The sequence below is a fragment of the Mesoplodon mirus genome (genome assembly GCF_964341445.2).
Source record: "Mesoplodon mirus genome assembly, chromosome: 4".
Classification (NCBI taxonomy): domain Eukaryota; kingdom Metazoa; phylum Chordata; class Mammalia; order Artiodactyla; family Ziphiidae; genus Mesoplodon; species Mesoplodon mirus.
Window position 1 is genome coordinate 32,646,128 of NC_138979.1, and position 12,913 is coordinate 32,659,040.

Genomic DNA, 12,913 nt, shown 5'->3' on the forward strand with positions numbered 1-12,913 from the left:
GCGGTGCTCTCTGGCCTCGGTCCCGGGACCACCCCCGAGCTCGCGGCTGCGCGCTGAGCCTCCCGCCCTCCCGGAAGCGCAGCGCCCCGCGAGCGCCACGTCTGTTCCTGCGCCTTATCCCTGGTCCCCCAGCCACCGTCCCACCCGCGAGGAGCGCACGCCCGAGCCGCGGCCCACGGGACTGGACCGGGAGTATCATGGGCAGCGTGGCCTCGCGCTCCGCCTGCGCGCTGCCCCTTCTGCTGCTGCTGCTGCTGCTGCTGCAGGCGGAGCGGCCGGAGGGCGCGGAGCTCACCTTCGAGTTACCTGACAACGCCAAGCAGTGCTTCCACGAGGACGTGGAGCAGGGCGTGAAGTTCTCCCTGGATTACCAGGTGAGGCCCTGGCGCCCGGCAGCGCCTCTTCTCCCCCTTCCAGGTCTCCACTGGTCACTCGTGCGCCCCAGGCTGGAGTGGCTGGAATTAGCCAAAGAGGCTGAAGGGGGCGGGAATGACCAGAGACCAGCTGACTTCCCCGCGAGGAAGTCAGAGCCCACTCGAGACAGGCCCGACTAACCAGGGAGGGAGGTAGCGCCGCAGGTGCACTACCTGGATGCGGATGCCCGGGGGTGGGTCCTGCATCCTGGTGAGTTGTCCTCAATGACCTGCAGGCCCCTTGACTCTAAGGAATGCCATGTCTGATTAGCTGGACACAGGCTCTCTGTCCCAAGTTTTTTGGACCAGTTTGTCCTCGCCTGTACTGAAAAATGGCAGCGAGAGGAAATGGGTTCTTGGGTTTATTTTTCCCTCTCTCCAGTGTTTGAAGTCAAGTTGGGGTGAGAGCGGCAAGTGATGGGAAATGGCGCTTGGGAAAGGAGGTGTCAGCGCAGGCTTTGAGCCCTGGCAGTGTTTCCAAGGAGTGGTGTTGTGGCTGCTGCCATATGGCTCAGAAAAGCTCCTAGCTCCTGCACTCCTGGCTCCTTTGAGAGATCTCATGGCTCACAGTTCAGGGGAGCAGGTCTTTTTTTTAAATTCTATTTTTAATTTATTTTATTTTATTTTATTTATTTATTTATTTATTTTACATCTTTATTGGAGTATAATTGCTTTACAATGGTGTGTTAGTTTCTGCTTTATAACAAAGTGAATCAGTTATACATATACGTATGTTCCCATATCTCTTCCCTCTTGCTAAATGAATGCTCCCCCTTAGAGATTACATTTTTTTTGGCGGGGGGTTACGCGGGCCTCTCACTGTTGTGGCCTCTCCCATTGCGGAGCACAGGCTCCGGACGCGCAGGCTCAGCGGTCACGGCTCACAGGCCCAGCCGCTCCGCGGCATGTGGGATCTTCCCAGACCGGGGCACGAACCCGTGTCCCCTGCATCGGCAGGCGGACTCTCAACCACTGTGCCACCAGGGAAGCCCGGGGAGCAGGTCTTGAGCGAGAGATCTGCCCCTAAGGTTTAGTTAGCAGATCTAAGAGTAGGGAGCTGAGTGGGAATTATACCCAGACCCGTGTCTGCTTGTGGACACATACTGACAGGCATTACAGAGATGAGTTGGCACGGGAAGCAGGAGTAGGGGCAGGCCACATGGTGGGCCCTCTCTGACCAAAGCCACTAAAGGAGGCATGTGCTTGGGGACAGCACTATGTGTGATGACCTCCGAGTCACTGATGGCCACTTTCACATGTCCGTGGACAGTGTGGAAATTGTAGCTGGGTTAACAGGGGTAACCTAGATACAGTCACCAAAACATGATCGTTGTGAAGATGGAGGGGCCTGAGAGGTCATCTGGTCCCTGCCAGGTCAGGAACCCCTGCTAGAGCAGGTTCAGCGTAAGTTTACACACCTCCAGCATTAGGAAGCTCACTCATCACAAAGCAAATTCTTCCATCTGGACAAAAGGAAATTTTAACATTTGGAAGCAGATGGAGGCCATTGACTGTGTTCTTTGATAGACCTTAGCTGTAGTCATTGACCACCTCTGTGATTTCTGCCCTTTGCAGGTCTTATCTTTCCTGTGTTGACAAAGAGAGTTTGAACTAGTGATTCCCGAGGACTCTCCCACCTCTGATAATCACTGATTCTGTGAAGGCTTCGGTCTATATTTGCTTTCCCCTTGCATTCCATCAGCAGTAATATTAACGTTTACCAGACACGTTCAGCAGTTTACTTAACCTCGGAGCCTCAGTGACCTCTTCTGTAAAATGGGGAGGATTAGGCTCTTTGCACTCTTGCAGAGCAAAACTTTGGGAGTCGGGCGACATGGATTTGAGTCTTAGCTCTGTCACTTTCAAGCGGCATGACCATGGCCAGTTAACATCAACTCTCTCAGCCTCAGTGTCATCCTCTGTAAATTGGGGAGTGTCAGCCTTTAGAAGGCTGTGAAGATTAAATGAAAAAAATGTTTGTGACATGTCATCACAGTGCCTGGTCGGCCTTTGGGAAGTGGTGTTTGCCTCTCTGGTAACAGCAGACTGTGGGTGTCTTTTGTGGTTGTCAGGTCATCACTGGAGGCCACTACGACGTTGACTGCTATGTGGAGGACCCCCTGGGGAACACCATCTACAGGGAAACCAAGAAGCAGTATGACAGCTTCACACACCAGGCTGAGGTCAAGGGCGTTTATCAGTTTTGCTTCAGTAATGAGTTTTCCACCTTCTCTCACAAGACCGTCTACTTTGACTTTCAAGTGGGCGACGAGCCCCCCATTCTCCCAGACATGGGGAACAGAGTCACGGCTCTCACCCAGGTGAGTGGACACTAACAGGCTGAGATGAACCCCCTCCCCCCAAGCCTGCTCCTCCTCGTCTGTGCCCGTCTTGGCTGATGAGCGACTCGTCACTGGCTCTCCAGCTCCAATCTGAAGTCTCAGTATTGACTCTGCCCCTCTGTTCACATCCAGTCCTACAAGACCCTATGTTCTCCTTTTGGTCTTCCTCTCCATTCTTTAACTGGATCCCTGCAGTGCTCTCCTCTGGTATTCCTGCGTTCCCATGTAGTCTTTGACACAGCACCACTCTCAAAGTGCACATAGTACACACAGTGGCGTATGCCTCTCTGCTGATACGATGTATCTACATGAGAAAGACCAGTCCTACTCTGTGTGGTGTATATCAGTTAAGGTAACACGGTCTGGCTGTTATAACAAATAAACCCCAAATATCAATGGCTTAGCACAATGAAAGTTTTTTTTTTCCTCACCCGAATAATAATCCAGAGAGTGGGGATATGGGTGGAGGACTTTCCTCCATGGAGTGACTCAGGAAGCCAGGCTCCTTCTTTCTTGTCATCGTTCTGATGTCCCTTAGGGCTTCAGAGTCCTCTGTTTCTAGCCACCAAAAGAAGGAGAGAACGATAAAGTCCCATCTGCTTCTTAAAAGCCCTGGCCCAGAAGTGACGCCACCACACCCACTCATATCTCATTGTTGAGAAATAGTCCTGTGGATGAAACGAAGGCGGCAAATACAGTTCAGTTGGGCAGTCAACTCCTAGCAACAAACTTCACAATCTGGAAGAGAAACGGTGACACTTTTGGAGGACAGATAGTCATCTCTGTCACCCATGGCTGTCACAGTTAACTATAATCCGACCCCAGCCTCCTCCATCAGTCTTCCCTCCTGCTATTTAAGCTTCTCCCTCCCTCCCATATGCAGGCTCTGAGGCTAGGACTCTGTATTACCCCTGAATACCCAGCTCCCCAGTGCCTGGGGTGTGGCATAGAATAAGAGCTCACCAAATAGTTGTCAGATGACTGAGTGGCAGGACCCAGGGAAACCTGTGAGACAGGAATGACCCTCTGTGGCCGCACCTGTTCCAGGCCCAAAGCCAGAGCATCTGAGTCTCCAGCAATGCCAGATTACCTTCTGGGTTGCCCTCCAAGGTGACCACAGGCTCCATTCCTCTGTGGCTTTGACCATGGGCTCATTCTCTGAGCAGTTGGAGGTTAGCACTGCACTGTCCAGTCAGTAACAGCTATCTACATATGGCTGTTGACATTTAATTAAAATTAAATAAAAAATTCCCTTCCGGGCTTCCCTGGTGGCACAGTGGTTGAGAGTCCGCCTGCCGATGCAGGGGACACGAGTTCATGCCCCGGTCTGGGAAGATCCCACATGCCACGGAGCGGCTGGGCCTGTGAGCCATGGCCGCTGATCCTGCGCGTCCGGAGCCTGTGCTCCGCAACGGGAGAGGCCACAACAGTGAGAGGCCCGCGTACCGCCAAAAAAAAAAAAAAAAAAAAAAAAATTCCCTTCCTTGTTTGCTCTATACCAACATTTCTAGTGCTCAGTAGTCACAAGTGGCTGGTGCCCACGCATGGAGCATTCCACTGGACAGCAGTGCGTTTGAACTTAGCGGTGTGACTGCTGATAGAAGTTCCAGCCCAGGGTGTGTCTTAAGTGTAGGATCTTTCATAACCTATCCTCTCAGGAGGTCTGTTGGTCATTGATGAAATAGCTTCTGTTTTGAAGATTTTGTGAGTCTCCAGAAGCTGAGCTGAAGGATTTCTCTCTCTAAACAGTGGAAAAGAAACCAGTAGAGAAAAGGCTTTGTGGATTAGCGCACTAGAGACGTTCTTTCCTGGAGCCTTAGAATTAGAGTTTGGTTTTGTTGCAGGAAGGAGTGATTGCACTTCCCCCCTTCTACATCTGGGAACCTCATCCTTCCTCCTGCCCAGCCGCAAAAGAGCTGTTTCGTTCTCCTTCTGTGCCTCTGACGCCCCTGCCTGGTCTGTGCCTGTCTCAGACAGCTCCCGCTCGCCTGTGGTGGGCCCGTGCTCAGTCTGTACCCTGTACCCGGTGGTGGGAGTATGAGGTCAGAGGGTGCTGTCCCAGCTGTCAGCCCTGCGTGGAATGCAACCCTGTAACCCACGGAGCTCCAGGATGCTCTGATCAGAGCTGAGATTTAAGGGTGAGGGTTGTCAGGGGATGGACCAATTGACTCTTCCAGGAGGGTCAGGGAAGTCTTCACAGGGAGAATTTTAGCTTAAAGCGACACTCTGGGTGCTTGCCTAGGAGTGTGTCTGGCACGGGAGGAGGAAAGGCCTCCTGGGTGGGGAGAACAGCAGGTGCCGGTATTCAGGGCATCACTTTACTTTCGTCACTGGCCCTGATCTTATTTTGCTTGGCATGGATCCCCTTTCTACCGGAAGCTGTCTTCTCTCTTCCCCTGAAGCTTCGTCCGGCTCAGTGCTGGGCCAGAGGCTGTGTGTTCTGGCCCCAGTAGCAGTCCTAGGGTGAAAGAATAGGATCCAGAGTGACTGCGTCCCAGGACAGGGCTCCAGGCGAGAGGGACTTGTCTTCGGCCTGAGTTCCAGCACGACCAGGCTCCTGGCAGAGGACATGGGCTAGGGATGCTGCTGAGGGAGGCCAACCTTGAGGTGCCCTGGGCATCCTGAGAGTCTGGGAAGATCCTAGCGGAGGCTGAAAGTTCCTGACAGAGGTCCAAGGTCCGGGGCTGCCTCAGTGGTAGTCGAGGGAAGATTAAAGGTTTTCCTAACTCTACTCTGAGGCCAGCTCCTGCGATGCTGCCTTTGAGCTCTTGAAGAATTTAAAGAGCCAAGCGCGGACTTCCCTGGCAGTCCAGTGGTTAAGACTCTGCGCTTCCATTGCAGGGGGTGTGAGTTCGATCCCTGGTTCGGGGAACTAAGATCCCATGTGCTGCGCGGCCAAAAAATAAAATAAAATAAAGAGCCAAGTGCTTCTATCCGTGGAGGTCCTGATGAGGTGAGGCTGCAGGGATTTGCTGCTGGTTACACAGTGAAGACCTGGGCATCAGCAGGTGGTAGAGACGGGATGGGATGTGGGCATGGGATGGAAGGAAGGGATGGTCCTGGGAGGGAGACAGGTCAGGGTGTCTCCAGAGACTACCTGTCATGATGGAGCGGTGCCCACAGTCCCCGTGAGGCGCCCGGACACTGGGAACCAGCCAGGGCTGGAGGTCTCAGCGGGGTGAAGTTCGCACTGCAGGAGAGCTGGGGACCCATGGCCCTGGTAAAACAGGGCTCTTTGCAACAGAAGGGCCTCTGCTGGCTTCCTGCTGGGTAGGAAGCAGGCTGGCTGGGTTGCCTAACTGAAATTTTGTGGGAACAAGCTGAAACGGTATCTTAGACTAACGCCAACGGCAGATCCCAGTGGACGGGGAAGTAGCGTGTTTTTACGGTAAGGGGATGCTTCCAGGTGTCTGTGAATCTTGGTGATGTGTGGCCCTGGGGTCTCCTGTGAGGCCCGTGCCAGGTTCTAAAGGTGTCTGCTGGTTTTAGACGCCAGGAAAGCCGTAGAGTACCACCTCCTGCTCTGTTACCTCCTGAGAACTGGCTTCCTTCCCTGTCACTGATCGGATCTGAGGTTGTTCCTGTAGAGACCTCAGGTTCTCTTCATAGAAGTGCAGTGCTTTTCTCTGGCTGGTGACATCTGATCCACATCTTTGAAGTGATGCCTTACGTGGCATATCTGATGTGTCCTCTGCCCGGGGTGTCAGCACCCGTGGTTTCTGTGTCCTCCTCCGTTTCTCTTCCCCTCCACCTCCCCACCCCCACCCCTTCTCCAGTGATTCTGGACCCTGGGAGGAGGCTGGAGGCACCAGCCTATACTGCTGAACACCTGGGCTAGGGCTCAGGGGTCCCAGGAGCTCCCAGTTGAAGTGAGTGTAATGTACATCTTCAGTTTCTGAATGAGCTTGTGATGGAAATAAACAGAGGGTGGAATTCTAGCCTGGAAAACCAGTGAGCCCTTCCCTAGTGTTTAAAAACAAAGCCTCTGGGCTTCCCTGGTGGCGCAGTGGTTGAGAATCCGCCTGCCGATGCAGGGAACACGGGTTCGTGCCCCGGTCTGGGAAGATCCCACATGCCGCGGAGCGGCTGGGCCCGTGAACCATGGCCGCTGAGCCTGCGCGTCTGGAGCCTGTGCTCCGCAACGGGAGAGACCACAGCAGTGAGAGGCCCGCGTACCGCAAAAAAAACCCAAACAAAACAAAGCCTCTGTGTATTTATACATTCTAAACGTGTGTATGTATGTCTATGTGTACACATGCATATGCATGCATATACATAAGGGCATGCATGTGCATGTATACACATGTATATGTGTATCTCTGTTCATCCCACTAATTTCAAGAATGATCTTCTCTACTTTGTTACCGAGTCCCCTAAATCGCTCCCAGATCCGCTCTTCTTCCCCCACTTGGTGACCTTCTTAATTGAGGGCCTCGTCTTTTCTTCCCAGCAGAATTGCAGCCACCAAAGTGGTTTCCCCACCACCAATCCCCCGCTGCATCATGGCTGGCAGGGAAGTTCTCTTAAAGTGGGATCCTTGCCTTGCCATTCTTCTGCTCACAGAGCTTCATGTTAAAGTCTTGACTCTCAAGGCCTTTACCGTGAGCTTCCACCTACCCATGACTTCCTTCCCACATATCCCCAATGGGATGCACATACTGGGCCCTGAATATGGTCTTTGCCATGCTTTTCTTTCCTTTTTAAAAAAAAATAAATTTATTTTATTTATTTATTTTTGGCTACGTTGGGTCTTCGTTGCTGCGCGTGGGCTTTCTCTAGTTGCGGTGAGCGGGGGCTACTCTTCCTTGTGGTGCGCGGGCTTCTCATTACAGGGGCTTCTCTTGTTGCGGAGCACGGGCTCTAGGCACGCAGGCTTCAGTAGTTGTGGCACGCAGGCTCAGTAGTTGTGGCTCACGGGCTGTAGAGCACAGGCTCAGTAGTTGTGGTGCACGGGCCTAGTTGCTCCGCAGCATGTGGGATCTTCCCCGACCAGGGCTCGATCCTGTGTCCGCTGCATTGGCAGGAGATACTTAACCATTGCGCCACCAGGGAAGCCCTGCCATGCTTTTCCCGCGTGGAATGCCTTCCCCTCATCCTCTGCCTGGTGACATGCTGCCCATCTGTCAAGGTTCAGTTTATCTCTTCCCTGTGTCAGGTACGCCTCCATCTCTGGCAGGATTAGCAGCTTTCTCTGAGGTGTTCCCATAGCTCCGCTCACCCCTCTGTTGTTAGCTCTTTTGGCATTGCAGGAAGCTGATTACATTCTCTAAATCATGACCTTCTTGAGACCCAGGACTGTGTCTGACTCTGATTTCATCTCTCAGTTCCCAGGGCCCAGCACAATGTCTGGAAGGCGAGTAGGCACTTAATAAATAAACATTTGAAAGAATGAATTAGTGTAGTTTGGGCCATCATAGAAAACCGAGTATGATTTGGAATTCCTGTAGTGTCATTTTGAGAGGTGTCTCTCCTGAGTTCCCCAGCCCTACCTTCAATAACCGTGGTCTTCTGAAGATCACCAGGGTGCTATAAATATAGAACTAATTGGCCTTACCAAATCTTCCTGTGTCATGGTCATAGGGAGTGACTGGAAGGGCATAGTAGGGAAGCGTCTACAAATGACATACTTTGGTTCCACTTTGACACAGGTTTGCATAGGTTAAGCCTGACTCCACTCTGTGACCTCTTTCCTGGTTCCTTCACAGTTTAGTCCTCTTCCTTCCTCTGTGACAGTTGACATGCCTTCATCAACTCTGGAAGCATTACCAGGAGAGCGAGGAGGAGCAAGCCTACAAATGCCACCATTGTCTCCAATGCAGAGGTCTTTACCCTGAGAGGTCTCCTCTGGTGGTTGGCATCTGAAGTCAGTTGTCACTTAGGAGTCCCCTTTGGAATCAACTTCTTGATGTCAGGAACCCTTCTCAGGATCATTTGTCCATTTCTTAACATCACACATCTGTAGGTACAGACGCACCTTGTTCTACTGCACTTCACAGGTGCCGTATTTTTTACAATTGAAGGTTTTGGGCAACACTGTGTTGTCAGATGATGGTTAGCATTTTTTCAGCAATAAAGTATTTTCTAATTAAGGTATGTACATTGATTTTTTTTTTTAGACATAATGCTATTACAGTCTTAATACACAACAGTAGAGTGTAAACGTAACTCTTATATGCACTGGGAAACCAAAAAAATCCCTGTGACTCACTTTATTGTGACATTTGCTTTATTGTGGTGGTCTGGAACCACACCCGCAGTATCTCTGAGGTATACCTCTACACCCTACCTACCAAATGTGGGGAAGGTGAAGAAGCCCCATGCTAACTGCAGTCGCAAGAGAAGACCATAATATAGCCCAAATAATAGGGCACGCAGGCATCACTGAGAAAGCAGGATCAAGGTTCCCCTTGGAGAAAGTGAAGCACAAATGACCTTGTTCTTTGCAGTGGATTCTGCCCCTTGACCTGATGCCTAGTCGAGATCCACTAATTCCATCTCATACACAGTGACCTTGTCAATTTTCGCGCCACATGACATTTCACCACCTCTTCCCTATAGATCAGAATGAGGGGGTCAGCCAACATGTGCAGAGGAAACCCACACCCCTAGGAGGTAGACCAGTTGTCAGACAGAAGATGCTGCATTGTCAACACAGAGCCTAAAGGGGAGCTTTTCTCTTTCCTCATGTAGTCTAGTTTAACTCCTAGAATGGCCCAGCGTTAAGAATATCTATGAAGCAAGTAAGGGCAACATGTTTTTTTGGTCATGGTCTCCCCTTTGCCGTCCAGAAACTGTTCAATTTGTGAGGGAAATGAGGGTTTCACAGGGGTCCATCAAGGTGGTGACACAATGGTTTGGTCCCTTCTAGCTTACATTGAGCTTTATAAGTAGTTCACCTTTGGAATTTGGGAAACAAACGTCTGTTGGATGCTTAAGAACTTCCGTAGCACAAGAACTTATTGTTGGGATAGAATTTGCCGGGTTTTGGGTAAAATGATTGCTTTAGAGGTTGCCTGTGAGTAAGAACATATGTTCTTTCACAGGCATAATATCTTAGTTTTCTTTTGCTGAGTCAATAATTACTACTAATGGCTGAAAACAACAGCCATTCATTATCTCACAGTTCTGTAGGCTCTAAGCCTGGGCCAGCTCGGCTGGGTTCTCTGCTCAGGGTCTCAAGGCTGAAATCAGGTTGGGTTGGCCTCTTCTCTGGAGGCTCTGGGGAGGAATCTACTCTCACACTCATTCAGGTGGTTGGCAGAATTTTGTTCCTTGCAGCTGTAGGACTGAGGTTCCCGTTTCCTTGTTGGCTGTTGTGCTGTCCACTCCTAGAGGCCTTTTTCTGGTCCTTGCATGTGACCTTCTCTATCTTGAGAGCCAGCAACGGTGCACTGAATTCTTTTGAATCCAGCCTCTCTGACTTCTCCTTCAGCCACCAGCTGGAGAAAGCTCCCTGCTCTGAAGGGCTCCTGTGATTTGGTCAGGCCCACTGGATGGTCTCCCTCTCTTAAGGTCAACTGTGACATGTAACGTAATCACAGGAGTGGCAGCTCATCATATTCACAGCTTCCTGGGATTGGAGCAGGGGACCTTGGTAATGGGGGTGGGACGTATTCAGAATTCGGCATGCTACACGTAATAGTTTAGCAGGTAAAGGGAGTTGTGAAGTAGTATGTGTTATGTGTGAGTATATGCATGTGTGTGTGCACATTCATGTGCACATGTCTATGTCTTTGCACATGTTTGTATGTGTGTATGGGTCTATGTACATGAGAAATGTATGTCTTCATATGTTTCTGTGTATACATAGAAGTGTAGGCAGCAAATTTAATAGAATGAACAGTAGATTCAGAGTCAAACACAATTGTGGTTTACTTCACACCCTGCCGTTCATTAGCTGTGTGACCTCGGGAAAGTCATGTAGCCTCTTTGAGCCTCAATTTCCTCATCAGTATATGCAGTAAGCAATCAGGCAATCCTCCTTAACATTGGGAGTAATGATCCCTGCCTGTCAGGGGTATGGTGAGTATTAAATAAGAACACAGGACAGTATTTGAAAGCATAGGTTCAGGACTCAGACAGTTGAGTTTAAATCCTGACTCTGCCATCTACTAACTATGTGACTCTGCACAAGTTACTTAACCTCTCTGAGCCTCAGTTAGGCTTATTATGAATACAACCGTGTCAAATCCTTAGCACAGACACATAGTTAGCATCCAGTAGAAATTACCTAGGATGTTGAAGATCACATTTGCTGTGTGTGTGTGCTGGATCCTGTTCTTTTCTGAGGGTTCACGATGACTGCTTTTCTCTTCCTGCCTAGATGGAGTCCGCCTGTGTGACCATCCACGAGGCTCTAAAGACGGTGATTGACTCTCAGACGCATTACCGGCTCCGGGAGGCCCAGGACAGGGCCCGGGCCGAAGACCTGAATAGCCGAGTCTCTTACTGGTCTGTTGGTGAGACGATTGCGCTGTTTGTGGTCAGCTTCAGCCAGGTGCTGCTGCTGAAAAGCTTCTTCACAGAAAAACGACCCGTCAGCAGGATGGTCCACTCCTAGTTGGGGCACTCTGCTCCCAGGCCCCTCACCCCCCAGGACGGAGCAGCTCCCTTTGGTCACAGGCTCCTGGGGCTGGTGGGTGTGACCCAGGAGCTGCCTGGAGAAGAGCACAGGGTAACATGTTCTCACCTTGCCTTCTATTCAGATGCTTGGTCCTTGTACTCCAGCAGCCAAAGCTCATAGAGCCCAGTAAGTGGAAGGCATCCAGCTGCATTATGTGTGCAACACTGAATGCAGAAAGGGTACAATCAGGCTAGGGATTGGCCAGTGTGGGAGGGCCGGCAGGCAGCTATCCAATGGCCTGGCTCGTAGGAGGAACCCCAAGGGCCCAGGCCTCCAGGGAGCAGCTCAGGGCTCTCTTTTTGCTCCATGACGCATGGCCCATTTGGCTTGTGTGTCCTATCCCGTGTGGAGGAGACAGGGCCCTGTCTGGCCTTTCCTCACATGGAGCTCTCTGTACCTGTGGAAACCAGGCCTTGAAGCAGCTTTGCAGAAATCCCCATCCCAGGTGAGCCATGGAGTCAGCCATGCAAGCAAGAACAAAATGGTAGCTGGGTGCCTTGGTTGGCTGTGTATCTCCTAGAAGGCAAGACTCTGGCTAATAAAAACTGTCTGTGAGCACCATGGAGACTTGTGCCATTATTTCTTTGCTCTAGAGGAGCTCATGGCTTAATGGGGAGCATTGGTGTACATATAAATAATTACAGCATAATAGAGCAAGTGATGCCTCAGAGGTGTGTATGTGTAGGCATTTGTGGAGGGAGTAGTAAATAACTCTCAGTTGAATGAAAACAGTGAAATAGGGAGTTGGTTATTTTGTGTTCTCAGACCCTAGTGCTTACTGTCAACAACTGAGTCATCATTTAATCCAAATAGAGGGGCTAAGAACAGAAAAAGAAAAGACTGAGCGATGATGAGTGGCTCTCCCAAGGCCATTTCCACAGCAGCTACAGTGGTCTCTTTAAAACTTAGTCAGACCCTGTCACTCCTGCTCAAAACCTTCCCAAGGCTCTGCATGTCATTCACAGTTCATGAAAGTCCTCACCGTGGTCTCTGAAATCCTGCATCTGGCACCCCAGCCTCTGGCCCTGGACATCCCCTACCCTACTCCCTCCACTCTCTTCTCCCATGTCTTCCAGGTCCTGCTGTTCCTGTCACACCAGGCCATGCTTCTGCCCCAGGGCCTTTGCACAGGTTGTTTCCTCTGTTAGAACACCCTCTCCCTGATAGCTGCATGACCTGCTCCATCATTTCCTCCTAACCAATGTCACCTTGTCAGTGAGGTCTCTCCTAACCACTCTATTTAAGATGGCATCATCTCACCTGTCCCTGGCCCTCTGTGTCTCTGTCTCTGCTTTACTTCTCTGTATGTCATTTATTACCATTGACAGATATGTTTACTTGTTTATTGTCTAGATGTAAACTCCATGAAGGTAGGGACTTTGTTCACTGCTGTATTCTTAGTGTATAGAATAATGCCTGATATATACTAAGCTCTTAATAGATATTAGTTATTAGATGAACAGCCTTGCCCATTAGTAAGAAATTAATGCATACAGATCAAGTGTCTGTATAGTAGGTCTTGAGGGAAGATGATA

General features: G+C 50.6%; 1 protein-coding gene across 1 annotated transcript; it reads left to right on the top strand.

Annotated features, from left to right (window-relative positions):
- Positions 1 to 45: 45 nt before the first annotated feature.
- TMED3 (transmembrane p24 trafficking protein 3) lies at positions 46 to 11,939 on the top strand. The gene is made up of 3 exons (XM_082619605.1): positions 46 to 374; positions 2,486 to 2,734; positions 11,079 to 11,939. The coding sequence occupies exons 1-3, from the start codon at positions 198 to 200 to the stop codon at positions 11,313 to 11,315; spliced, it is 663 nt and encodes a 220-aa protein (XP_082475731.1). The 5' UTR covers positions 46 to 197; the 3' UTR covers positions 11,316 to 11,939.
- Positions 11,940 to 12,913: the final 974 nt, after the last annotated feature.

Coding starts and splice junctions, on each gene's coding strand:
- TMED3 (XM_082619605.1), top strand. CDS start 198: ATGGGCAGCGTGGCCTCGCGCTCCGCCTGCGCGCTGCCCCTTCTGCTG. Junction 375..2,485: donor AGTTCTCCCTGGATTACCAG/GTGAGGCCCTGG, acceptor TGTGGTTGTCAG/GTCATCACTGGAGGCCACTA. Junction 2,735..11,078: donor GAGTCACGGCTCTCACCCAG/GTGAGTGGACAC, acceptor CTTCCTGCCTAG/ATGGAGTCCGCCTGTGTGAC.